General features: G+C 67.2%; 3 protein-coding genes across 4 annotated transcripts; all 3 read right to left on the bottom strand.

Moving 5' to 3' along the window:
- Positions 1-2,278: 2,278 nt before the first annotated feature.
- PMVK (phosphomevalonate kinase) lies at positions 2,279-5,770 on the bottom strand. The gene is made up of 5 exons (XM_054010407.1): positions 5,541-5,770; positions 4,550-4,613; positions 4,311-4,463; positions 4,094-4,223; positions 2,279-3,641 (listed from the first exon to the last, which is right to left on the bottom strand). Exons 1-5 carry the CDS (start codon positions 5,753-5,755, stop codon positions 3,505-3,507), a joined length of 699 nt encoding a protein of 232 aa, XP_053866382.1. The 5' UTR covers positions 5,756-5,770; the 3' UTR covers positions 2,279-3,504.
- A 2,079-nt stretch (positions 5,771-7,849) lies between these two features.
- On the bottom strand, positions 7,850-17,364 carry PBXIP1 (PBX homeobox interacting protein 1). 2 transcript variants are annotated; one of them, XM_054010860.1, is made up of 11 exons: positions 17,219-17,364; positions 14,466-14,559; positions 13,898-14,015; positions 13,262-13,338; positions 12,173-12,341; positions 11,474-11,680; positions 11,371-11,394; positions 11,102-11,172; positions 10,622-10,747; positions 9,007-10,103; positions 7,850-8,683 (listed from the first exon to the last, which is right to left on the bottom strand). In XM_054010860.1, the coding sequence occupies exons 2-11, from the start codon at positions 14,523-14,525 to the stop codon at positions 8,557-8,559; spliced, it is 2,076 nt and encodes a 691-aa protein (XP_053866835.1). In that variant the 5' UTR covers positions 14,526-14,559; positions 17,219-17,364; the 3' UTR covers positions 7,850-8,556. The 2 variants fall into 2 exon arrangements, with proteins under 2 accessions (XP_053866835.1, XP_053866836.1); XM_054010861.1 differs by lacking the exons at positions 14,466-14,559; positions 17,219-17,364 and having other exon boundaries at positions 13,894-14,000.
- Positions 17,365-21,096: 3,732 nt separating this feature from the next.
- PYGO2 (pygopus family PHD finger 2) lies at positions 21,097-24,480 on the bottom strand. The gene is made up of 3 exons (XM_054010380.1): positions 24,267-24,480; positions 22,795-22,844; positions 21,097-22,161 (listed from the first exon to the last, which is right to left on the bottom strand). Exons 1-3 carry the CDS (start codon positions 24,388-24,390, stop codon positions 21,097-21,099), a joined length of 1,239 nt encoding a protein of 412 aa, XP_053866355.1. The 5' UTR covers positions 24,391-24,480.
- Positions 24,481-25,330: the final 850 nt, after the last annotated feature.

The raw sequence follows: 25,330 nt of genomic DNA, 5'->3' as shown, positions 1-25,330 counted from the left end.
GGCTTGGCTGGACACCCCCAGGCCCAGCTGCCTGGTCAGTCCTCCCTCCCCCAGGCTGGGAAGGGGCACGATTGGCCAAGTGGGGTTGTGCAGGACCCAAAGCTCAGCCCAGCCCTGCAGTAACCATATGCCCCTCCGTGGCGCTGAGTGGGGGGTGGGCTGTCCTATGCAGAGTCCCGATGCAGCAACTCCCCCCAGCAAGGGCATGCGAGTCACGGCTCCTGCCAGCCCCAGAATGTGACCTGGTGTGAAATGAACTGGGGTGGGGGGAAAGAGGCCTGCACAGCCCGGCACTCACCCCCTCCCCAGGGCAGTATGTAGGTCTAGGCGTAGGGCTGCTGGGGTCCAGCACAGAACCCCCAGTTCCCCTTGGAGCAGCCCACGGGGCAGTGTCCTCCAGCCCCGCCCCGGCCCAGCCAGCTGCTCCCCAGAGAAACAGGATTGCAGTTGTTAAGTTATTAGACTGGCGCCTTCTGCTTAGGGCCTGGCTAATCCACAGGGAATTGGCTGCAGCGAACCTATTAACCGCAGCACCAGGCGCCCAGCTGCCATGCCGGCCCCAGGAGTTAAACCGCTTACTCACGCACGCAGGGTGGGGGGCTCCTGGCGCTCGGAGAGGTGCCGGCTCAGCCCGGGGGGGGGGGGGGGGGTGGGCGCTGTGGCTCCAGCCTTTGATTTTCCTCCAGACAGATCCAAACAAACCTGCCTCCGAAACCCAAAGAGGAGCCCACCCCCCACCCCCCAGCGAGGGCTCAAACTTACTTTAACTTTTATCTGGGCTGGTACCTCCCTAGATCCAGGATGGCTCCCAGTCTCAGCCCTCTGCTAGCCCAGTCCTGAACCCCCCCCGCCTTTGCTGGTGCCCCTCAGTGCCAACCCACAGTCCTCCTTGCCCCTCCACCCCCATTATCCCAGCTCAGGCTTTTCCCTGAGCCAAGTGGGTGAGATGTGGACAAATATTCACCATGGACTAGGGACCAACAGGCTCTAGCCTCGAACTCAGCGCTGGAGACCAAGAGGCTGGTGCAGGACACTCTGTCATGCCCTCAAGCTCGGGGGCTGGAGCTCAGGGGTCTAGAGTGTCCCCCCCTCCTCTTAGAAAAATGGGGAACCATCAAGTCCAGTCACGCCCCGAGCCAGTCATTCCCTTCCCCAGGGCTGGCTTGGAGCCTGACCCCCCCCAGAGGGGAAAGGCCCCATGTCCCCTGCCTCACCCCAAGCCAGCTAATCCAGGACTGGAGCCCGCATAGGAGCTGGTCCCCCCTAATCTCCCCACTACTGCGCCAAGGAGGCTAATCCTGCTTGGAGAAAGCCCAGGCCCAATGGCTGCACCGTTGACAGGAGGCCACTAGAGGGAGCTGCAGATTCAGCCAGGACGCACCTGGTCCCAGCACCAGCACTGGCCTGCAGGTAACCGGGCCAAGGGGCAGGATGGGGCCCAGCAGGGACCGGCACCGCTCCACGAACCTCCGGCCCCACCATCTCACTAAGGCCGTCCCAGTTCCTGCCCAGCAAGGCTCCTTCCTGCCATGCTGTGGGCCCCAGGCCTTCAGCCCACAGGGGAGAGCCCCATAAGCACAGGGCTCTCAGCCCAGCTGGGTCAGAGCTGGAGCAATTGATGGGCTAGTGGAAGGAGACATCCTGGCTGCAGGTGAGAGCACCAGGGGTTGTAACAGGCCTGGCACTGCCCCGCTTCCCTTCCAGCCAGAGGCACCCCACCCTCGCACCTACCTCTGCATTGGGGAGCAGCGCCCCCCCGGTCAGAGTGCAGCTCACTCACCAGCCTCACAGAATCGTAGGGCTGGAAGGGACCTCGAGAGGTCTCTAGCCCAGCCCCCGGGACTCCTGGCAGGACTAAGTATTATCTAGACCATCCCTGACAGGGGTTTGTCCAACCTGCTCTTACAAACCTCTAGTGACGGAGATTCCACCACCTCCCTGGGCAATTTATTCCAGTGCTTAACCGCCCTGAGAGTCAGGAAGTTTTTCCTAAAGTCCAACCTAAACCGCCCTTGCTGCAATTTAAGCCCATTGCTTCTTGTCCTGTCCTGAGAGGCTAAAAGAACCATTTACCTCCTGCGCCAGAGAGCCAGCCGCCGGACGTCCTGGGGCCGGGCCAGGGAACAGGCTGCTCGCCTCACCCCCCCAAGCTGCCTCTCGGGAGGGGGTGTGAATGGCTGAGCTCCATCACCCAGGCAGCCCCTCCCCACAACCCGGCACCAGGGGGGCTGGGATTTCACCCCATTTCCATGCGGTAAATAACAGGCGCACACGGGTAGGCGTTTCTCACCTGCCAGCTTTATTCCAGGTGCAGCGACACCCCATCGCTCTAGCTCCCTCGTGGGAGAGGGGTCAGGCGAGCAGCGGAGTCACAAACCCGGAGACGCAGCCCTAGGATGCCAGCCCGACACCGGTGCTGCACGACCCGGCTTGGCCCAGGCAAAGCGCTCCAATACCTTCTGTGGTGGCTCTGACCCTCAGGGCCCAGTGGCTGGGTGAAGCGAGAGGGCCTGTCCCCGGCAGGGCCGCACGCAGCCAGGAACATGGCCGCAGGGCCAGGAGCTCCGCTCGTATCGACAGCTGTCCCTGGAGCTGTGGGCCGCGATCAGCGTGCCCAGCCAGGCAGCCAATGGTGAGGAGCTACATTCCCAGCGGGGGTTCGCAGCAGGCGAGATGGATGGGCACGGGTCCCCGTGACCCAGAAAGCAGTGCAGGGTGGAGCAGGCTGGTATATGGGCACCCATTACAGCCTCCCACCCCGCCCGTCAGCAAGGCACAGATAACCGCCGCCATGTGGGGCACGACGGTGCAGGGAGGCTGGAGCTAAGCAAGGGGCAGCGGTGCTGGGCATTCATGGCGCAGGCGATGGCAGCCCCAGGCCACGCTGCCAACGAGCCGGGATGCAAAGGGACCCGGTGAGCCGGGACAGAGCGGCCTGGGCCGAAGCCAGGGGTTCTCAACCTGGGGGTCGCGAGGGGTCAGCCCCGCACACAGGGTCACACTACAAAGCGTTTGAGAATCCCTGGCCTGAGCGGTGGGGCAGGCAGGACAGCTACCGCTCATTATAGAGCCCCAAGAGGGAAGCCGCCATTCCTGCCGCAGCAAGGACCTGTCCTCCACCCCAGAGGTGCGGAGACCCTGCTCTGGGTCCCACCCAGGGGAGGGGGATCGCCCTGGAGGCTGAGGACAGGGCAAGGGCCCAGGGACCTGCTCTGGGGCCCCGTTTGGTCTCAGTGCAGGGGGGTCCCGCAGGGCGTGAGGCTGAACGGCACCTGCAGCAGGGCATTGTGCAACCCCCTGGAACGGGCTCTGAAAAGAACCCTGGAATTGGCCTTCTGCCCTTATGGAATGGAGGCTGGGCGCAGCCCCACTCAGCGGGCCTGGCCCTCCACCTGCAGCGCCTCCCACAGCAGGGTCCCAGCCCGGACAGGGCTTGCTGGACCCCGCCCCCGTCTTTGGTCTGAGCCCTGGGCTGCGCCCGGCCTCTCCGCCCGCTGCAGGACGCTATAATTTGCTGTAGATGAAGTGCAGCAGCTTCTCCAGCTGGCTGTCCAGGGACAGCTCGTCCCCGTCGTTGGTGATGACCCAGTCGAAGGTCACGCCCTGGTCCAGGCCGCACTCGGACTCCGCATTGTCCACCCCTGGGGAGGAGCAAACCCAGAGACGTGAGCTCCATGCAGCTCGACTGGGGCAAAGGACAGCCACTGGCCCCAGCACTCCTTTTCCTGGCTGGATGGCCACGTGCTGCAGCCACATGGGCGAGGTCCCAGAGCCCTGGAAAATGGCCCTCCCCTAGCGCTCCTCCTCCAGCCTTGCCTGCTCTGCCCAGCTTAGCTGGGGGGGAGGAACCAGGGGGCAGCGGCAGCTAGGAGTGCAATATGGCCAACCCCAGGAGTCAGGGAGAATCTCCCCTCTCCCTTAGGGCTCCGACCTCACAGTGTGCAGGGAAACGGGACCCGGGTGTGACTGAAAGCTCAGAGGCGGCGAAGCAAAGACCCGAACCCCCAGCACCTCAGCATTTGCTGGGGCCTGGCTCGGGGCAGAACCTGGCCGTTCTCAGCCATTGTCATTACCCCAAGCCAGTGCCACTCACCCACTATGAACACCCAGTTCCTCCTCTTCCTCGTCTCCTCCGTCGCCACCACCCGCACCAGCTGCACCGTGGACCCGTACACGTCCTGGAACCACTCCACGTCCGACAGGCGCCGGGTGTCACTCACCACCTGCGTGGGGAAGGAGACGTCACGGGGGAGCTGCGGCAAGGGGGGTGGCTCCTAGGTGCCCCTCCCCCCGGCTGGCCCCCTCCTTACCCAGACGGGCTGCGTTACGCCCTCCACCACGATCCTGCAGAAGAAGCCCGGGTCTGTGTTGCGTTTCTCCTCCCCCCAGCGGATCATGTCCTGCCGGTAGGTCTCTTTGTAATCGCTGGCATCCAGCAGGCGCTGGAAATCCAGCCCGTGCTCCTGCAGAGAGAGAAGAGGTGGCCCTGAGCACACGCTCAGCCACTCCTGGTGCCACCTGGGCCGCAGGGGGGGTGGCAGGGCAGTACCTTGGCATACTGCTCCTTGAGGGGTCCCGACAGCTGGAGGATGGCGCAGACATCCGGCCCCAACCTGTCAGAGGGAGGCACAAGTGGTTGGAGGGTGACGGGCAGCGGCCCCGATTCCTGCCAGGCCCACGGGAACAGAGAGATGCATTTCCCCCCACCCCAGCGGGTCTCAGACCCCTTACCCACGCCTGAGTGCCACCCCCCTTAAGACACTTAAAACACTATTATAAATGCTGGAGGCAAAGCGGGGTTTGGGGTGGAGGCTGACAGCTCATGACCCCCCATGTAATAACCTTGCAACCCCACGAGAGGTCACGACCCCCAGTTTGAGAACCCCTGTCCGACCCACACCCTGGTGGTGGGGCAGCTGCCAAGTCGGACCCCCACCCTGGTCCGGGGGGTGCCCCGCCCCTGGGGGCTTCCCTCGCTGCAGTTGGGGAGGGGCCGGACCCAATCCCCCCGGCCCTTCCCCAGGCCTTAGGCCGCTCCCCCCACTACCACACCCATGGGGGTCCCCATACAGGCACCTTGGCTTGGGGCCCCGCCCCATATCCCCGCCCCCACCCCGGGCTCCTCCCTCCTGTCCTGAACTGCGTCACGCCACCAAGGCCTCCCCTGGCCTGGATCGCCGCGAACCGAGCCACCCCGGCTCCCCCCTAGGCTGGTCCCGGTTCTGGATGCCCGGACCCGGCTCCCCCGTCCGGTCCGGATTCCCCCCGGCCCAGTCCCAGCTCCTCCGGCCCGGCCCCTGTTCTGGAGCCCCAGCCCCGGATCCCCCCGGTCCCCGCTCCCCCCAGTCCGGTCTCGGTCCGGTCCGGTCCCCGCCCGGTCCCCGCTCCCCCCGGCCCGGTCTCGGTCCGGTCCCCGCCCGGTCCCCGCTCCCCCCGGCCCGGTCTCGGTCCGGTCCCCGCCCGGTCTCGGTCCGGTCCCCGGTCCGGTCCCCGCTCCCCCCGGCCCGGTCTCGGTCCGGTCCCCGCTCCCCGGCCGGTACCGGTTCTGTATTTCCTCCGCCACGAAGTCTTTGCCCGACTTCCTCTTGCCGCTCAGCAGCAGCACCAGCCGCGGCAGCCCGGCCATGGGGCTCCTGACACCCCCGCGCACGTGGGCCCGCCCGGGACAGACCATCCGGGCCGGGGGGGGTCCGACGACCTGGCTCCCCTGCGCGGATTCGAGCAGCCGGAAGGCCCGCCCCCTCGGGTCCGACATGGTACAGTCCGTATTCACTTTGCCGCCCACGTGGTGAAACCCGCTTCCCCCCCTCTGCTTGACATGGGCCGGCCCATCCTAAGCGCTGCTGCCCTCAGCGGGAGCGCTACCACTGCACGCAAGAGGGGGGACAGTGCATTCCGGAAAGGGGCGGAGTCAAGCGTGATGAGGGAGGAGCCTCCATAGCCCCCCCCCCCCCCCCACGGGTGTGAGGCGGAACTGGGGGCTTGGCGTCCCCTCGTGTTACGTCCATTCCCCCAGCCAGTCCCACCCACACCTGGCGGGGGTGGGCAGAGCCGAGACTAGCCCCCCCCTGCAGCTCACTCCATTGGAAACAGACCCCCTCCCAAAACACGGCGCCCCCCCCGAGCCCCGCCCCCCGGAACAGCGCCCCCTCCTGAGCCCCGCCCCCCAACACAGCGCCCCCTCTTGAGCCCCGCCCCCCTGCAGCACAGCGTCCCCTCCTGAGCCCCGCCCCCCGGAACAGCGCCCCCTCCTGAGCCCCGCCCCCAGCAGAGGCCCCCAGCACCCCAGTGACATTGGGCCAGCACCTACTGCCAGGGGAGCGCGCGCCGCTGAGCCCCTCACCCCCCGGCTGTGCCCCTCACAAGGGGCTCCAGATTCTCAGCCCCCCGTTACTTTCTCTGATGGCAGCCCAGGCGTCCCATCCCAATCACCCCCGCCCCGGCGGCCAGCACGTGGGGCAGGCCCATGGTGGGGCTTGCACTGAGCTGCCCTGTGTCCCCCAGGCCAGGCATCGCTCCCCGAGGCTTGGCTGGGGGCTGAACTCAGAGTCCCCCTGGCTCCTCGCGCTAACGGGCCAGCGTTTCTGACCGTGGCATTCGGCTAGTTTGCGAGAGCCGGGGCTTGAGGGCGACAGGACAGCACCCCGGGAGACAGAGCGAGGCGTTGCGGGGCTCAGTGCAGGCAGAAAGCCCCACTCCTCTGAGCCTGCCGGGCAGGGGTCCCCTCCCAGCACAGGCTGCAGGAGTCTGGTCCCCGCACTGCACACCGGCAGGATTACCATCCCCGGTGGTCAGGAGTCAGGCTCCCCAACGAGCCTGCGCTGGTGCACAAAGAAGAGCTTTGGAGTTCCTGTGCCTGGCCTGGTTGCTGAGCCGTTAGGGTGCACGGGGGTCACATCTGGAAGCTTTCTCCACAGCCACGAGGGCTAGAAACGTACTTTTGCTTTACGACCGAAGGCTGAAGCCGTGGGTCTTTCACTGCAGTGCAGCCAGATGCTAAGGGCCCCTGCCAGGGCTGGGCCATGATGCTCTGGTCCTCCTGTGCCGAGGGCACCGGGGTGGCTGCAGCTCCCTCCCGGTCTCAGTCCCAGCCTGGCCTAGCTCCAGCTCCGAGGGCAGCGGAGCCATGGGGCAGCTTTTGTCAAGGTGAGATCTGGCCCTCGAGCCCTTTAAAACCAGCCACAGCTGTGGTGTGTCCGGCTGCAGCCCAGGGCAACCAGCCCGACCCCCACGGCTCCAGCCAGGTGCCAAAAGCAGCCCCCGCGCGCAGCCCGGAGAGCAGGGGCAGGCGCTGGGGCCACGGGCTGGGAGCTGATCGAGGGCAGCAGAGACGAGGTTTCCCCACGCTAAGGGCCCCTGGTGGTGAGAAGCTTGACCCCAGGGTGTGTCCAGGGAACCCCCAACCCCAGGGAGCTGGGAGGAGCTGTCCCTACACCCCAGAGGAGAACAGGGCTGGGGAGCTGGAGTGAAGGGCCCAGCTTACAGGGAGAGGGGGGCCAGGCTGGACACAGGAATCCCTGGCTGGGTTCTCTGGCCTGGGCTGGACGGTGGGGGGGCGGGATGGAAGACCACAATGGGCTCTGCTGGGCTGATGTGGGGCGGGCTGGCTGGGGTCCCCAGGAGGGGAGGGGCTGGGAATGGCAAAGGAGGCGTCTCACCGGGCATTGCCTGAGCCAGGACTCTGGCATCATTTGCTGGGCTCCATCCCCAGTCCCCCAACGAAACGGGCACCACGGCAGCGCCGCCCAGGGAGCCGGGCGGGCAGGGGGCCCGGTGCTGCCGACCCTGGGAAGCTGTGTCCCCCCCCCAGCGCCGCACGGAGCCCCGCCCCACTCAACAGTGGCCAGTCTCAGGAGCTTCCCAACAGCGAGTTTATTTGTTTCTAGCAAAGTGCAACATCACACGCGGGGCAGTGGTGCCGAGGGAGCCTGGGTGGGGAGCAGAGAGGGGGCCCCACGTGGCCCGCCAGAGGGCATGGGGGGGATCCAGCATGACTCGGTGCTGGGGATGGCAGTGGAGTGGGCACGAAGCCAGGCAGCAGCAGGGGAACACTGTTACCCACCAGTGGGTGGGTGCACGTGGGAGCCCTGGCCCCATGCCAGGGAAATCGGGCCCCTTGGCACCTGGAAGGGACAGAGCAGGTGGTAGGGTGGAGGGTGCCGTGGGGAGCCCCATGGCACAGCACCAGGGGGAACCTGGTGTCCCAAGGAAACCCGCCAATGCCCCCTATCCCTTTGTCACGGCTCAGCCCCCCAACTCAGCCATGGGAAGGGGCCTCTGCCTGACGGCAGGCGCATTGGCATCTCACTGGGGTGTGCCATTTGCAGAGCTGGCATGCTGGGCAGGGGCCGATGGCTGTGGGCTCGGATCGAACTCTGGCCATACGGATTTAGAGGGAGCATCACCTTCCCCCAGGGGTCGCTCCCTCCCAGCCCCCCTAGCCTGGGACACGGCCCATCAGAACAAGCATTGCGTCCCTATGGGGCACTGGCCGCTGTCCCCTACAAACTACAGGGCTGGGTGGGGCCCGGCTGGGCTGGCACCGCCTCCCCGGCTCTAGCCTTTGTCTGGCGGGCTGTTCTCCTTCCCATGGTGGCCGTCCCTGTCCCGCGGGGGCCCGTGCCCACGGAGCTCCTTGCTCTGCTGCTTTGCACGGCGCCGCTCTCTCTCCTTCTTGGTGAAGCTGCAAGTCCAAACGCATGGGGCGGGTTACCGGGGAGGGGCTCGTGGGGAGCAGAAAGGGCAACCCCCCCCCACATACTGGGCAGCCCCAACTCCCCTCCCCTGCATGCACAGAGCCACCTCCATGCCCCTGCTGCCTGGCCTGACCCCGCTGCAGGCCCCCACATCGAGCACCCCCACCCGCGGACACGGCACCCATGCTCTGCTGTGCCTCGGGGAAGGGGGCAGGCTCACCCTCCTGCCATAGGGGCCGGGGGGGAAGGGGGTGGGCTCACCCCTCCCGCCATAGGGCTTGGGGGGGGGAGGGGAAGAGGGCAGGCTCACCCGTCCCCACCGTAGTGCCGCAGCACATATTCCTCGAAGTCATCGGCCGCCTCCTCGTCACCCTGCTCCTGCTCCGCCAGCTCCTCCAGTAGCTCCTCCACGTCCTCCACGAAGTGGCGGAAGCGCAGGCGGTCGTGGGCGAAGGTGCCGTCGCTGGCGAAGGCGCCGTCCAGCTGGGCCACCAGCCCCGCGTAGTGCTGCCCCCAGCCCAGCCCGGCCATGTAGCCCTGCAGCAGCTGCAGGAACTGCCCCTTCTGCACGGGCGCCAGCTCGGCCCCAAATAGCTCCAGCCCCTCCTGGCGGGCGCAGTCGGCCACGCCCGCGCAGCCCTGGGGCGCCCGGTACCGCTGCAGCCGGGGCGGCTCCCAGAAGACGTTGTGCTCGTGGGACCCGCGGGGCGCCCCCTTCCCACCGCCCGCCCGCCGCTGCCCGTTCTGGTCCTTGGCCGGCTTGGTGTCCCGCGGCCCCTGGCGGCTGTGGGGCTCGGGCTGCTCCCGGCGCTTCGGGCGCTTGGCACCATCCTGCTCCCTGCCCCCTGGGTCCCCGTGCCGACGCCTACGCTCCTCTCTGGCTTCCGGCCTCTTGTGCCACCCCCCGTCCTTCTTGTCAGCTTTGGGTGGTTCCTGCCGGGGGGGGCGGGACGGCTCCGTGGCCCCTCGGCCTTCCCCACCGCGCCCCTCGCTGTAGTTCTGTTCCCAGCTCTCCACCCGCTGCAGCTCCTGTGCCAGCCGCTGCTCCACACCGGCCAGCTCCACCCGCAGCTGCTCCATCCCGCCGGAGCCCCGGGCTCGCTGCAGGGCCCCCTCCAGCTCCCGCCACACGGAGCCCAGCAGCCCACGCTGCTTGGCCAGCTCCTGGTGCAGCAGCTGCTCCTCCTGGGGCCGCGGGGTCTCGGCCGCGCCCTCCCGCTCCAGGCCCTGCAGCTGCTCCCGCAGCACCTGCAGCTCGGCCTGGGCGGAGCGGTGAGCCTCCGCCGCCCGCTGCAGCGCCTGGTGGAGCCGCGCGTTCTCCCCGGCCAGGCTCTGCTGCTGGGAGCCGGCCGACGCCTTCTCCCCCTCGCTCTTCTGCAGCAGGGCCTGGAGCTCGTCCTTCTGTGCCTGCGGACACCGGGGGGGCGGGGTCAGGGCAGACGGGTCCAAGCCTGGGGGAGGCAAACAGCCCCCTGGCCGACCTAGGGCACCGGGAAGGGCCAAGTCCCTGCTTGGCTGGGCCCCTTCCCCCAAGGAGGGAGGGGAGTAACCCCCCCCTCCGGTGCCCCCTGCCTAGTCATTAGGCTCCTCCCACCCAGATACAGCAAAGGGCCCAAGCTGCATCCACACGGCCCCCAGCGCTGGCTGGAATTGCCCCGGGAGCGCCGTGGAGCTCAGCCGGGGGCCGCGGGTGCTGGCCGGGGGCCGTCCCAGCGCACCGAGCGGGCGAGCCGGTCACAGACAGGGCAAGGGGCGACGTGTCTGCAGGGCGATACGCAGGGCTGGCTCCCGGACCCCATACAGACCTGCTGCGGCTCACCCCGGGGCCTGGCCACGCTACGAGCTGGCTCTGCCCTTGGCCGAGAGCTACAGCAGACAGGATATGATGCCGCCAGTGCCCCCCGTGGGCTTCCCCAAGCACCCACCTGCAGCTCCGCCTGCATGAGCCGGATGTCCTGGTTCTCCTTGGCCAGTTTGTCCAGAAGCAAGCTCATGGAGTGCAGGCTCTGGCGGTCCCCGGCCGGGTCCAGTGGGGGCTGCGGCAGCCAGTCCTGCGAGCGAGGGTAAAATCTCGGCTCCGTGACTGTACAGGGCATGTGAGAGCCAGGATGCCGGGGTTCCCCTCTCAGCTCTGCCCCAGCCCACCCTGCCTCCCTCTGTGCCTCAGTTTCCCCAGCAGGGTGGGGCCAGCGGGTGGCTGACCGCATTGTGTGGTGCTGGCGGGATCTCACGGTGGTATTGTACAGGCCTGAATGCCTGGGAAACAAAGGCAGGGATGTCTGGGGCTGCATTTCCAGGCCCCTGCTCCCTCCAAAGCCAATGCTGGGGACACCCCCCTTGTTCGGCAGTGGGGCGCCGAGCTAGTCTCAGGCCTGGAGACCTTCCCCTCCCCCCCCCCCACTTACCTTCGCGCCAGCAGCCAGTGGCTGCGGCTCCCCATCTGGGCTGTCCCCGGGATCCATGCTCTCCGTGGGGCCTGGCAGGAAGGGAGGAGAGGAGATTTGAACAGCTGGCTGAGCTGCGTCTCAGCAGCTCCACACAGGGCGTCGGGGGGGGGGGGTGGTGTGTCAATGACACTGCCCCCCCCCAGCAGGGAGTCTGGGGGTTGGAGACAGGCGTAGCCCCGGCGAGCGGCACGGCTGGTTAGTGAGGAGGAGGCCGCCCCGGTACTTACCATCCCCAGGGTCGTAGATGGCACCTGGGGAGAGAAACAGATGGTGAAGGAGACGCCGGCGTCAGCCCCATCCGCCCCCCAGCAGCCGCAGGGCCTCACTCACCGGAGAAGGCCAGGAGCCCGACGCCCAGCAGCGCCAGCACGCCCAGCAGGCACGAATTCACACTGAGCCCACTCTCCCCGTCACCGGCTGCCTCGGCCCCACGGCGCTCGGCAGGGCCACACGGGGCCCGGTGTGAGTCCCGCAGCTGCTGCCGGCGCAGACCCTCGGCATCATCCTCGCTGCTGCTCACCTCCTCCGGCAGCTCCCCTGCAGAGCGTGAGGGGAGCCCACTGGGAGCACCTCATGGAGCCAGGCCCCGCCCCCAGACACTCAGCCCCCCCCACTGAGCCAGGCCCTTCCCCCAGACACTCAGCTCCATCCCATGGAGTCAGGCTCCGCCCCCAGACACTCAGCCCCACCCCCACTGAACCAGGCCCCGCCCCCATACACCCAGCCCCACCCCCACTGAGCCAGACTCCGCCCCCAGACACTCAGACCAGCCCCCCTGGAGCAAGGCCCCGCCCCCTGCTAAGTCAGGCAGCCCCCACCATTGAGCCCTGGTTCCCTCCTGCACCCCCCTTCCCCTGAGACAAGCAACTACTGAGCTGGGCCCCCCCAGCACTCAGACAGGCTCCTCACTGAGCTCTCTGCAGAGGGGTTGGGGCTGTGCATCTGTGTCTGGGGCTGAGTCCTGCACAGCACCGCTGCGGCCCAACCCTGGAGCCTGTCCCTGGAGCTGCCCAGTGACTCGGGACCCACCTGCTCTGCCAGTGGGCGCGGAGCCCGGGGTGTTGGTGTCAGAGCCCAGCTCGGGGTCCTCGGAGCCTGGCCCTTCCTGTGTCGGGATCTCTGGCGCCTCGCGGCCCGGTGCACCAGGCCTGGGGGAGGCTGCTGGGCTCGGGGTCTCCTGGGGACACTCCTCAGAGTCCTGGGGACAGAGCGACGCTGTCAGGATCCATGCTCCACCCACCCCCACGTGCTCCCACTCCCGGGAGCCGGGACGCAGCGGGCAGGAGCTCTGCAGAGGAGGGGGCGAGGGGGCTGTGTGCCCTGGGTGGGCTGGCTCCTTCCCCCTCCCCACGACCGGGCAGCTTGGGAGCCCAGCTCTAGACTCCGACCCCCCACCTCAGGGATTAGTGAATGACCTGTACTGGCCTCGCTATCTAGGCTGCCGAAGCTAACACCCTCCCTTGCTGGGGGACGGATCTGAGCCTCTAACGGCTCCCTACAAACCCCAGCTGCAGGGCTATAATTCCACCTGCGTCGGCTGCCGCCCGGTCTCGGCTGGGTGCAGGGGTCAGGGGAGCGAGCCTGGATCCCTGCGTGCAGCTGAGGTCCATGTTCCAAGCACTAGTAGCTCATGCATCAGAAGCACCAACTGTGACTGACGTCTATCTCCTTGTGTCTCTCTCCTGTGGGTGCTGGGTCCTTACAGGCCCAGGCAGCGGCGGAGACGCAGGCAGTGGGGCTGGTTGGCCAGTTGTACTGATTGAGCTCTGAGTCTGTCTAGCTGAACAGAGTCGGTTCAGGGGTGACTTGATCCCAGTCTGAGGATCTATCTGGGAACAAACATTTAATCCGGGGCTCGTCTCTCTAGCAGAGGACGGTCTAACTGGAGCCAATGGCTGGGAGTTGAAGCTAGACCAATTCAGATTGGAAATCAGGTGTCAACATTTAACTGTGAGGGGAATTAACGGTTGGAACAGCTGACCCAGGGGTGTGCTGGGTTCTCCATCACTGTCAACTTTTAAATGGTGAGTGGCTGGTTTTCTAACACCTCTGCTCTAGGGATCACTTGGGGGCAGGGCTCTGGTGTGGGAATCTGTGACCCGCCGCCAGCAAACATACCTTGAACTCAGCCTCCTCGAGGCCGGGGGACGTGTTCAGCTGGGAGCCTTCGCTCTTCCTGCCTGGGGATGCGCCGGCTAGGGAGAGACGGCCTTGTTAGCGTCCAGAGGGCAACAAGCGGGGAGGCCAGTGCCGGAGGAGGGGGATGGGAGCTAGGGCCCCTCTTGCCCGATGCAGAAGCCCTGATGGGCACCTGAGGAAGCCCCTCCTTCCGTCCCCAGCCAAAAGAGGCCCAGGGATCCTCCCCCTCAGCCCAAAGGGGAAGAGAGAGCTGGGAACCCAGCCAGGCGGCCAGAGCAACCCATGGGGCCAGGGATGCGCCTGTGTCAGGCAGCAAGCGTGGGCGGGGGGGGGCAGGAGATGGAGAGCAAGAGGGGCTGGGCAGGGGAAGCCGGGGGCAGACAGCCTGGGGGGCTGGATGGGAGAAGCCTGGGAAAAGCCAGGGGCAGACAGCCCAGGAGCTGGGGGAGGGCTGGACGGGGGAAGCCGGGGGCAGACAGCCCGGGGGGCTGGGGAAGCTGGGCAGAATGGGAGGGCAGGGGGAAGCCGGGGTCTGGGGGGGACGGGAGGAAGCCAGGGGCAGACAGCCCGAGGGGCTGGGGGGGGGCTCATCCCATATCTGCTCCATTCACATGCCCGTGTGCACATCCTCGGCGCTGTGCCCCTTGGGGAGGGCGTGTCCTGCTGGTTCCTCGTCCACTGGAGTCTGGGCGACTGTGCCCAACTCTGGGCCCACGGTTTCCACGGGCAAACCCTGGAGACACAGAGGGCGCGTTACACCAGTCACTACCCGCCCTCCCCGCACTGCCCGGGACAAGGGGCAGCAGAGACGATCCTCACAGGCTGAAATGAGATCTCCTGAGTGTCAGGCCCCCACCCCCGCTACCCCCCGGGACATGTTTGGGGCCCAGACCCCATCTCGCCAGCAAACCCAAAGGGGGGGGACAGTACAACACCCTCACCCAAGGGCAGGCGGCTCGGAGTCACCCAAGAACCCTGAGCAGGAGGCAGCAGCGGGGCAGGGGTTTGGGGCAGAGGTGGCAAAGGGGGTCGCAGCAGAGGCCAGGGAAAGCCAATTCCCCCACCCCCGAGGAGCTCTGCACCCTGGGCCAGCGGGAGAAGGAGCAAGAAGCGAAGAGACCGGCTTGGCCAAGGCCCCCCCTTGGTACATCCCCACCCTGCAACCCAGGGCCTCGTGCCGCACCTCGGAGCCTGCGATCACCCAGCTGTTATCCGAGTCCCGCGAGTCCGAGTTCTCGGCCATTCCTGCTCCGGTCCCAGGACAGCCCGGACCCCACCTGCAGGGGACCGAGGGGTCAGTGCTGGGGCAGCTGGCAGCGACCCGGGGCCAGGGGAGAGACGCTGCCCAGAGCACAAGGAACGCCCGACGCCCGGGACAGGGACTTTGCACAGCTCCAGGTGCCCAGGCTGAGGTGCTGCCCTGGGTGATTTGACTTGCAAAGGGAAATTTGCAAATGAAAACAAAGAGACCTTCAGGCCCCGTTTCCGCGCCGCTTGGCCTCCCAATGGGAGCGGGAACGCCGTGTTCCCACCACGGCGCCAGACGGGACGGGAGCCAGGGAGAGACCCCACCCCGCTCTACCGAGCTGGGAATAGAGCCAGGAGCCGGAGCTGACAACCCCACCTGTCCCCTCTCCCTTGCAGGGGCAGTGGGAGGGGCCCGGGTTTGGCACCGTTGATAACACAGATCCCTGGTCCCCCAGACAGGCGCGATGTGGGGAGGGCAGGCTCATTCCCCGGGCAGGTTCTGAGGGCTGGAGATCCGGGGACAGGGGAAGGGGGCAGGGAGGAGCCAGCTGCCTCCCAGGATTCAGCGCATTCCCTGCACGGCTGCCGAGGAGCCCGGCCCACCCGGGGCCGGGGGGGGGGGAGCATTCCCAGCTGGCCCAGGACCTGGCGTATGAGGCCCCAGGCCTCGAATGGCAGCTGGCCGCCCAGAGAAGGGGAGGGTGTCCAGGTGCCAGGCTGGGACTGGAGCTCCAGGTGCTTCCAGAGAGAGGGGTCACTCCCCATTGCCCGTCTCGGAGCTTCCTGCCCCTGGGGCTCTTGGGATTTCAGCTGGGAGCTTCCTTCCCACCTGGAGTAGACCTCACTCCAACGGCCCCTGCAGTGATGTCACAAAGCCAACTCCATGACCTCACAATGTGTCCATGACAATAAGATGAAGTCACACAGTTTTGGTTCACATCAAAGGATGAACTGGGCTGGGTGGGTGCCATTATTGGCTCCCCCTTGGCAAGCAGGGCAGTGGGGGCTGGGAGCCAGGACTCCTGGGTTCTATTCCTGGCTTTGCTGCCACAGACTCACGGTGTGACCTTGCGGGAGTCCCTTCCCCACCATGTGCCTCGGTTTCCCCATTAGTACAATGGGGATAAAGATCCTGCCCCTGTCCTGGGACGGCTGTGAGGTCTGGGCTCTCCCACTCCAGCACCAGCCCAGGGGAGCACAGGTCCTCTCCAGCACTCGCTCTCTCAGGGCAGGTCACCGAGCTCTGAGAGAAGCAGGAAGTGCCCCAATGTGAGGAAAGGCAGGAAATGCTGCAGCGAGGTGAGACTGCAGAACGGGGGCGCTGCCCAAGGGGGCCCATGGCCCAGCCCCCTGGGGTGACACTGAAGAGGGTCTACAGCAGTGGCTCTCAACCAGGGGTCCGAGGCCCCTGGGGAGCCGCAAGCAGGTTTCAGGGGGTCCACCAAGCATGGCCAGTGTGGGGCCCAGGACAGAGAGCCAAAGGGGTCCTGCCACCCAGGACTGATGCCGAAGCTGACCAATGTAGCTTCGTGGGGCCCCTGTGGCAAGGGACCCCAGGCAATTGCCCTGCCCTAATGCCAGCCCTGGCTTTTACATGCAGAAAACCAGTTACAGGGGCACAGGTGGGCCGTGGAAAGAGAACGGTTGAGAAGCCCAGGTCTACCGGCATGAGCCAACCTTCCTGGAGTGCTGCCCGGGGCACCCGTCTCCCCACACCACTGAGCCCCACCGTCCCGTTCCCTGCGCAGCCCCCACCGTGCATTCGCCTCGGCCCAGCCCCTGCCTCCCCTCCCCCTCCCGATCCCCATGCCAATGACACCAGTTGCAACATGGGAAAGCGACACTGGGGAGCTATTTTTAGCTGCTTTTAATGCAGTTTAGCAGGTGGAAGCAGAGGCGGGGACGCTCCGTCTGCCCAGCGGCTCCATAGGGAAGGGCAGCTCCAACTCAGCACGAGGGGCCCCGGGCACGGCTTGGGGGGGTGCCATTCTGTCCCCTCCTCCCCGGGCGCTGCTGGCAGCGCCTCACAGGAAGGAAGTGGCAGAAAGGAGTTTATCGGAGCCATGCGGGTGAGACGCCCTCCCCGGGGAAGCCATGGCACCGGGAGCCGGTGGCACCGGGAGAGCGATATGGGGTGGCGGGCACAGCCCCGGGCTGGGCACGGACACGGGCAGTGCAGGGAGGAGAGCGGAAGAGCCTGACCCTGCTGTAATGTGAACGGCCCAGCGAAGGGAGCCCACAGCCGCACCCGTGCCAAGGGCACCGTCGGGCACCTTGGCCCAACGCCTGCCGCAGGGCACTTCCAGGGGCCTCCTTGAGCTAGTGAATCGAGGGGGCCCCAGCTCGACCCTACCCAGGCCAGGCGCCCGCTCCCAGCCAGCCCCTCTGCCCACTGGGCAGCATGGGAACAGGACCCCTTGACATCAGGTCGTGGTCCCCAGGCTGAGAGCACCGGGCCTGCAGGCTCAGGTCCCCCAGGCTCACCCCGCTGGCCTGCGTGCCGGGGACCCGGTGCCTCAGGGCAGGGCCCCCCCAGCCCCTCTCAGGACCACCCTGCAGCCGCCGGTGAAGGCGCCCAACCCCCCTGGGACCGGCGACACCCCAACATCAGCCCCCCGGGATGGGGGCGCGCCCCGGGCGGGGGGCTGCAGCCGGGCCAGGGTCTCCGGTCCCCGCGGGCTCACTGACCTGCTCCGGGCTGACGGGGGCGCTGGGCCGGGGGCACCTGGCTCTGTCTCCCGGGGGGGGGGTCCCGGCCCCGGCGCGTCGCAGCAACTTTGTATCAAACTCCGCCAGCGGCTCGCTACATTCCGGACGGGCGGGAGGGTGCACGTGACCCGCGGAGCCAATGGGAGACACCCGCTGCTCCCCAGCTGTCGGGCGGGGCTCCCCGGGGGGAGGAGACAGGGACCCCCCCCGGGCAGGAGGTGGCATCAGAGCCCGGCCCTGGCAATGCCTGGCCTGGCCCCACCCACCCCCGCCAGCAGCTCCCGCCTGGCCCCCGTGACCCACCGCAGACCCGGGGCCTGGAGCCCGGCCCCACAGCGCCCCACGCAGCTGACGGGCTCCCCACACGAAGCTTCGCGGCCCCCCAGCAGCACGTAGGTCACTTCCCTTCCGCAGCAGGGAGCGGCCCCCAGGGCTGGGGGAGGAAAGCCCTGGTCACCCCCTGACCTCGGGGAGCAGCCGCCTCTCGCCCCTGCTTCGCCCGCGCCAGGCTCCGGGCCCGGAGGCACTTTCGTCTCGCCAAGCCCCCGGGCAAGGGCCTCAGCCCCGCACCCACTGGGCTGAGTCAGGCCCCGACACCTGGGCCCCTGCCCTGCCCCTCCTCCTCCTTTGCAGCGACCAAGGGCCCAGGGAAGCCCGGGCCTTGGACTCCTGGGAGCAGGTAGATCAGGGGTCGGCGACCTTTGGCACGCGGCTCGCCAGGGTAAGCCCCTGGGGGCCGGACGGTTTGTTACCTGCCCTGTCCACAGGTTTGGCCGATCGCGGCTCCCACTGACCGCGGTTCGCTGTCCCAGGCCCATGGGGGCGGCAGGAAGCGGCAGCCAGTATATCCCTCAGCCCGCACTGGTGCCCGCAGCCCCCCCGGGCCTGAGCCGCGATCGGCCGAACCTGCAGACGCGGCAGGTAAACAAACTGGCCCGGCCCGCCAGGGGGCTTACCCTGGCAAGCCGTGTGCCAAAGGTTGCCGCTCCCTGGGCTAGATGCTACCCAGGGTGTGCAGATAACCAGCTCGAGTGCCAGCTAATATACCAGGCCAGGGGGTGGGAGGCACTGCTGGCACCCTCATGGGAGAGGCTAACAGAGCAGAATTTCTCAGCAAAACCAACCCAGCGCAACGGTGGGTCTCGGACAGACGGACAGACAGGAGTCTGCTTTCAAATAGCTTTATAGCTGGACAATACAAAAAGTTTTCCTTTAATGCTCAGACTGTTAAAACGGGGCAAGACCGCGCCCCCTGGTCCTGCAGAAAGCTCTGGGAGGTTAAAAACGATTACAAACCACACCAGCAACCACTTTACAAAAGGGAACAAGTCATCAAAACGGCAAGAAATTAACAAAACCAGGCGATTCCCCCAACCCACCCGAGAGCAGCAGGGCCCAGCACACAGGCCAGCTGCAGCCCAGTCCAGGGTGCCCAGCGAGGGTTGGGATGGCCCATGGCTACTAAACACGAGCAGCTGTTAGCCAGCTAGCAGACCTGCCTCCGGGCGATGTGTGTACACAGCAGGGCAAAGTGTGCACCTGCCCATCAGCCCCTGTGCCATGCACCAAGCTGCTTCCAGTGCTGCTGTTCTCAGCTCAGACCCCCCCCCCCCCCCCCCCAATAGCTCATGTCAGGCCCCTGCCACCCACTGCCCATCCCCCTCAGCCACTGGAGCAGGAAGAGACCCAGCCTATCTACCAGGCCAGGCCTCTGGGTTCACGCCTCCCTCCATGAGTCTCACTCTCTGCTTAACTGGGTCCAGACAGTCCCCCGACCACCACTCGCTAATCTAGGTCTGCACCACTGGTGGAAAGCAAGCTGCCCCCTGCACCGGCTAAGGGGCGCCCCGGCCCCGGGGGCGCCCCAGCTCTCGCCAACACCAGCAGCAGGCGCAGAGCCCTGGATCTGGGTGTCTGTTCCAGAATCCCCGCTTTGCTTTAAACGTGTGGCAGCCAAGAGACCCTCACAAACGTGACCCGAGTGCAGCCGCTGCCTGGAATGACAGCGCCGAGCGGTGTGAACGAACTGCCAGGCAGCCGAGGGAATCCGACGGGCTGGTGACCTGAGCTGCCCTCGGAGCAGCCCAGCAGGCTGGGAGCCAGGCCCTGCAGCAGGCTACGTCCCTGGCACAGAGGGAAGGGAGGCAGCTCTGTGCTGGGCTGCTGGCAACCCCAGGAAAACACCTTCACACCCACTGCTGCTTATTGCCTGCTCCGAGCCCTAGCCCTGTGCGTGGGGGGCGGGACAGGAGGGGCCCGGACAGACTGAGCTGACGTTTGCACCCCGTTCAGAAGCTGCTTCCACGGGCCTGGGTCCTGCTTTGCCAGAGCGCGTGGCCTGGGCACAACATGCGCATTTCCAACCTGTGCGCCCCCCACACTCCAGGCACAGCGGGACCCTCCGCGCCTCCCCGGCCCTGTGACGTAGCTCACGCTGGAAAGGGGCACGGGCAGCTTCTGCTCAGCTGCGTAACCGCCCACTGGCTTTCATGGTCACCCAGGAGGCAACAGGCACCATCCAACCAATGACGAATGGAGCAGCCACGCTCCCCCTAGCGCAGGCAGGCCCAGCAGGGCAGGGTGTGTCTGGCTCTCCCACCCAGCATGGCACGATGGGGCCTGGAGGCTCCATGGGCACCAGGCATTCAAAAATCATGAGTCACACCCCAAAGTGCGAGGACATCCAACGATGGCTGTGGAGCCCCTTGGGCCATGTCTCCCAGCTGCTCTCAGCAGCCCCCCGTTGACTTGTAACGAAATCTGGGTCTCACCTCATCCAGGCCCAGGGCTGGAGCTTTACGGAAACCCAGCGTGCAGCATAACCTGGCAGAGCAGCTCCTCCCGGGGGGCAGGGCGCCGAGAGCGCTGTGGCTGGGGGGTCTTGCCGCAGACACAATTTGTGAGTGATCAGGAGAATCCACCTCGCACTTGCAGCAGGCCCAGCTCGGCTCCGAGGGGCCTGCACTCCAGATACTCAGCCGGGATTCCACACACGTCCCGAGCACCGGCTGCGGTCCGGGGAAAGGGAGAGAAAGCCACCTTCCCTGCTGTTCTGACGCACGCTGGCAGCACACCTCCCCCACACCCCCATCATGGTGCAGACGCACCGCCCTGCCCTCCCCTCCGGCAACAGCACAGAGCCGAGTGCTGCTTGGGAAGTGGCGGCTCAGGGGTGGGACAGACACACTCACACCCATCAAGTGCAAAGGGCTCAGCGTGCTGGTTCCACTACAGGTCCCTGCCAGGAGACGGAGCCCTGGCTGTTCCCAGCCCTCGCTGTGGCCAGGGGTGGGGGAGAAGATCTGTAACGCTGCTCTGGGCTCAACTCCCAGCTCTCGGGGTCACACCACAGCTCCCCCATCACCAGGACACAGCCCTCGCCAGCTCCGCCCCACTTCTATGCAGTAGAAACTGCTCTGAGCATGCGCATTTGCAGGACGCCCCCGGCCCCAGGGCTCTCTGTGAGACAGTCACTTACTCTGCCCCCAGACAGAGATTCTGCTACCACTGGCGCTCAGCTCGGCCAGTAACAGAGACCTCAGAGCCCCAATCCGGACTTCACACTCTGGGCTGGCAGGCGCGGGGGTATCTGGGGGCAGGAACTGGTCTCTCCTCTCCCTCCAATGGACACTCCGAGTATTTTAAAAGAGCATGAGCTGCACCAGGCCCAGCCACGCAGACGAGCAAGAACAGGGAGGAAACGTTACCGAAGCCAAACGCCAGCCCTCGACACCGTCTCTTGCACGCACGGAGAGGGGTGGCTACAAAATAAGGGGGGGGATTGGCCCGAAAACCACGCAGGGATCTGTACGAGGGGAGGGCAGCACAGCCCCTCCCTAGCCGGGCCCAGCGCCCACTCAGCCGTCATTGGCCGCCACCAGTTGCCCCATGCCCTCCCGGATGTACACCGACTGGATCTCCTTGGTCTTCAGGCAGTAGTCGCAGGCCCAGACGGCCGAGGCCTCGGTGGTGAGCAGCCCGTAGGCATTCTCCGTCATGCCCGTGCACTCCCGGTGGAACCACTTCTGGCAGGAGGCCTCGCACAGGATGGCGTCCTGGTCGTCGTTCACCTCGCTGCGGCAGGCCCCGCAAGGGTACACCAGGCCCGGCGGTGGCTGGTGCCCAGAGTTGCCAGACGCCTTGCTGGAGGGCGGGAGGCTGTTAGCTTCGGGGGTGCTGCTGCTCCGGCTGGTGCTGCTGGGGGCGAAGCTCGGCTGGGCCCCATTCACCGCGGCCGGTGAGCCTGAGTGCGGCTCCTGGCTGAAGGTGCTGGGAGGGGGGTTGAGGTTCTTCCCCCCGTCATCCCCCCCAGCTGGGAAGCCGGGGTCAGCCCCAGGGAAGGGGCTGGTGTTTGGGGGCAGGTTCTGGCTGGGCCGCTGCATGGGAGACTGTCCAAAGAGATTGGCGGGCTGGCTGAACCTCTGGGCCATGGGGGGGCCGGCAGGGGGATTCAGGGCAGGCCCCGGTGCCATGTCTCCTCGGGGAGGCTGCCCCATGGTGGGGGAGATCATGGGCCCAAAGCCCCCAACTGGCCCCTGCATGAGCTGTCCTGCGGGGGGGCTGAAGTTCTGTCCGAGAGGCTGGTTGAAGGGCTGGCTGGGGAAGCTCATGGCACCAGGCTGCACGTAGTTGGGGTTCTGGGGGGGCATGCTGAAGGCTGGGCCCATCTGGCTCGGGGCGAAGGGCGGGGGCTGCCTCCGCATGGCCTGGGGGCCCCCCCCGTAGCCCGGTGGCACCTGGGATGTCATGCCCCCCTGCATGCGGAAGTTCCCAAAGGGCACCGGGTTGCCGAGGAACGGGGCCGACGAGGCCCCCACTTTAGGTGCCCCAAAGTCATCTTCAAAGGGGTTGGAGGCCACCAAGTGGTCGACCATTGGAGTTGGGGGCGGTGCGAACTCGGAGAGATGGGAATAGGCAGGGCCCTGCGGGGAGAAGGCACAGGAGTTAGTGTGGGGCTTACCCACGCAACAAGCAGACGTGTGGGGCCCCGGGATACCAGGAGCACAGGGCCCTCAGCTCCCGCTGGTGCCAGGCAGGGCCTGGGCGGAGACACACAGCACTGGCAGGGCCGAGCCCGAGCCCCTTAGTTCCTCTGCATAGCCTGGCAACGGACGGCATTTGGAACAGCAGGAAGCCGCCCCTCCAGGAGCCTCCTGCTACGGGGGTGGGGGAGGGGGCGTGGAGAGAGACGAGCCCTGTCTGGAGCAGGGACCCTGGGCTCCTAGCGCCATCCGTGTCAAAGGCACCGGGGACACTGGGATAGTCCCCAGGCCATGGGAACAGCCACCACTGGCTGCTTTCGAGGACGGGCACAGCTGCCCGTACAGCCCCCACTGGCTGCGTGCTGCTCCATGGGGGTGTGGCGTGTCCGGCCGGCGGCCCTGATGCAGGACACTCCAAGCAGCCCCAGAGTTTGGCTCCAGCCTGCTGTGGGTGGGGCTGTCTGTGCCCACAGGTGCCATGCATGTGCTCGTGTCATGGTGCTGGTCTGACAGCCTGGCCCCCACACTCCTATCACGGAGTCTGAACGCACGGGGTCCCAGCCGTGCCCCTACCTGAGTGTTGGATTTGCGCCGTTTCTTTTCAGGGCTCTTCATTTGCAGACCTGTGAGGGGAAGCACGGGTGAAGTCAGTGAGCACCGTCAACCCTGGCAGGGCCTGAAGACAGCCCATCCCCCCGTCCCCCCTACGCACGGAGGGAAAATAAAGACCAGACACCCCCCAAACTCTTTTCTCCCATAAAGCCTCCCTGTTCTCACCCCCGACCTGCTCCCCCAGGGCAGGGCCAGGGCAGACTCCCAGACACAGGCAACGTTTCCACCCCATTGATGACGGGACAGAAGAACTTTATGGCCTGATAAGGTCACCGAGAAGTCTGATCCAGGGAGAACAGGAGCCGGCTATGGCCCCAGGACTGAGCCGCACCATGGCCCTGCTCGTGCATCCCCGGTTCTCAGCTGCGTGCAGGGTGGCTGGCGTCCTGGTCCGGCTCCCCCAAAGCTCCGTTCCCAGGTGAACGTGTTCCCTTCCCCACAAAGGGCCAGGCTCCAGTTGTGTTCAGCACAACTGCTGCCCGTGCAAGCTCAACCCGTGCGCAGGAAGGGCCAGCGGGGACGGCTGCTGCACCCCGCCAGGCCTCAGCTCGGCCTCTGCGCTCCGGCCCTTCCTGCGCTGCACAAACGCCTGCCAGGAACGACTCAGCCCTGGGTCAGCTCCAGGTCACCCCGCCTGCAGTCACAGGCTGCTGGCACAGCCAAGGAACAGCCATACCCCCTTGGAAGCGCCATGGGGCAGGGACCCATGGCCCAGACTCTCCGTGCAGAGCCCCAGGCATGCGGCCCCCATGGCCCTGCCCCCTGCAAGCCCTGTCCAGGGGAGAGGGGGTGCCGCGCAGACCCCACCGCCCCTGGCCCCGGGCTACAGCCCAGCACGTACCAGTCACGCAAGAGCCAGGACAGCCCTGCCAGTGTCACTGCCCCAGAGGGATGTGGGGCGCTAAGCCCCCCCCACCGCCAACCCCACTGCCCCCTGGCCCCTCCGCAACCCTGCCAATCCGCCTCGCCCTCCCCACCCCCCCAGCACAATTCCCTCATCCCCTTCTGAGCGCCCCCATCGCCCCCTGTCCCAGGGCCGCCCCCCGGCTACACCCCCACGTGCCCCCCCCCGCCCCACGCCCCCCCCGGCTACACCCCCACGTGCCCCCCCCCAGCCCCGCGCCCCCCCCCGGCTACACCCCCACGTGCCCCCCCCCGCCCCACGCCCCCCCCCCCGGCTACACCCCCACGTGCCCCCCCCAGCCCCGCGGCCCCCCCCGGCTACACCCCCACGTGCCCCCCCCCGGCCCCAGCCCCGCGCCCCCCCCCCGGCTACATCCCCACGTGTCCCCCCCGCCTCCCCGGCTACACCCCCACGTGCCCCCCCCCCCGCCCCAGCCCCGCGCCCCCCCCGGCTACACCCCCACGTGCCCCCCACCCCCAGCACAATTCCCTCATCCCCTTCTGAGCGCCCCAGCCCCCCCCGCTCTCACCTGCCTTCCCCTGCTTCCTGCCGGGCCCGCCGGGGGGGCCGCTGCCCGGCGGGTTGGGGGGCCCCGGGGGGGGCGGCGGGGCCGGGACTCCTCCCTCCAGCTTCTCGGGGTGCGGAGCCGCCATGGGGGGCCCGGGGCTCAGAGCCGGGGGGGCCCGGGCTGCGCCATGGCTCCGCGCTGCGGCTGCGGCTCCGGCCCGCACTCAGGGCGGCCGCGCCGGAACCGGAAACTGGCCGGGCCCTACCACCGCGGGAGGGGGGTGAACCATTCCTCACGGGGGCGGACCCCACCACTCCGTATGCGGTGGGAGGGGGACCGGGTGGGACAAACCATTCCACATGGGAAGGGGGGGCGAGCCCTACCACTCCCAGGATTAGACTATTCTACACTGGGGGGCGGGGGGTGCTGGAACAGACCACTGCAGGCTTCTGGGTTCCGCTCCCCGCAGCTGGGCCCTCGCCAAGGGGGCCCCAGGGTTGGAGCCCCTCCCCTGAGCCCCCCACCCTGGGAGCTGATCCCCTCGCTGGGGCCCCTGCCCATGGGGCACCCCCAAGTCAGGCCCTGCCCAGGGGGGGCACGAGGGAACGAGGGGCTGAGCTCCCCGGTCTGCCCCCCCACTCCTGCCCCCGGGAGCCAGGGCTGGGCCGGGCGCTCCGGGCCCCAGCTCTCTGGGGCTGTCCAGCCCCTCCAGGCCGGCCTGGCGTGAGCCGCCCTTGGGGGTGGTGGCTGAGCCCTGGCCCAGATCTGAACGGCCATGGCCGGGGGGCAGCTGGCTCTGCTGCCCTCCCGCTGCTGGGATGTTACCTCATTTGCAGCCGCCAACTGCAGCAGGAGGCGCCCGCCGGGGAGAGCTCGGGCAGGGGCGGCTGAGCAGGGGCAGTTACTGGCCATGTAAAGCTGAGGGTCTAAGAGCCTAGGAGAGGGGCCGCTGGGGCCCAAGGGGCAAAGCATCAGCCCGCTGGCTCAGAGAGCCCTCAGCCAAGCACACGCCCCGTGTACCCTGGAGAAGGAGCAGCTGCTGGACACGGATGCAGCATGCACCTTCCTGCACAGACCCCTCCCCT

This window comes from Malaclemys terrapin, chromosome 21, assembly GCF_027887155.1.
Source record: "Malaclemys terrapin pileata isolate rMalTer1 chromosome 21, rMalTer1.hap1, whole genome shotgun sequence".
In the NCBI taxonomy this organism is placed as follows: domain Eukaryota; kingdom Metazoa; phylum Chordata; order Testudines; family Emydidae; genus Malaclemys; species Malaclemys terrapin.
Note: the sequence above shows the minus strand (reverse complement) of the source record. Positions and strands in the feature narration are given on the sequence as shown.

Excerpts from the sequence above, each read along its gene's own strand:
- PMVK (XM_054010407.1), bottom strand. The coding sequence starts at position 5,755 with ATGTCGGACCCGAGGGGGCGGGCCTTCCGGCTGCTCGAATCCGCGCAG. Across the intron at positions 4,464-4,549 it reads TCAAGGAGCAGTATGCCAAG|GAGCACGGGCTGGATTTCCA; the intron begins GTACTGCCCTGC and ends CTCTCTCTGCAG. Across the intron at positions 4,224-4,310 it reads GCGTAACGCAGCCCGTCTGG|GTGGTGAGTGACACCCGGCG; the intron begins GTAAGGAGGGGG and ends TTCCCCACGCAG.
- PBXIP1 (XM_054010860.1), bottom strand. The coding sequence starts at position 14,525 with ATGGCCGAGAACTCGGACTCGCGGGACTCGGATAACAGCTGGGTGATC. Across the intron at positions 12,342-13,261 it reads TCGAGGAGGCTGAGTTCAAG|GACTCTGAGGAGTGTCCCCA; the intron begins GTATGTTTGCTG and ends CTCTGTCCCCAG. Across the intron at positions 11,173-11,370 it reads CATCTACGACCCTGGGGATG|GCCCCACGGAGAGCATGGAT; the intron begins GTAAGTACCGGG and ends CCTTCCTGCCAG.
- PYGO2 (XM_054010380.1), bottom strand. The coding sequence starts at position 24,390 with ATGGCGGCTCCGCACCCCGAGAAGCTGGAGGGAGGAGTCCCGGCCCCG. Across the intron at positions 22,845-24,266 it reads CAGGAAGCAGGGGAAGGCAG|GTCTGCAAATGAAGAGCCCT; the intron begins GTGAGAGCGGGG and ends TTCCCCTCACAG. Across the intron at positions 22,162-22,794 it reads GGCGCAAATCCAACACTCAG|GGCCCTGCCTATTCCCATCT; the intron begins GTAGGGGCACGG and ends TTCTCCCCGCAG.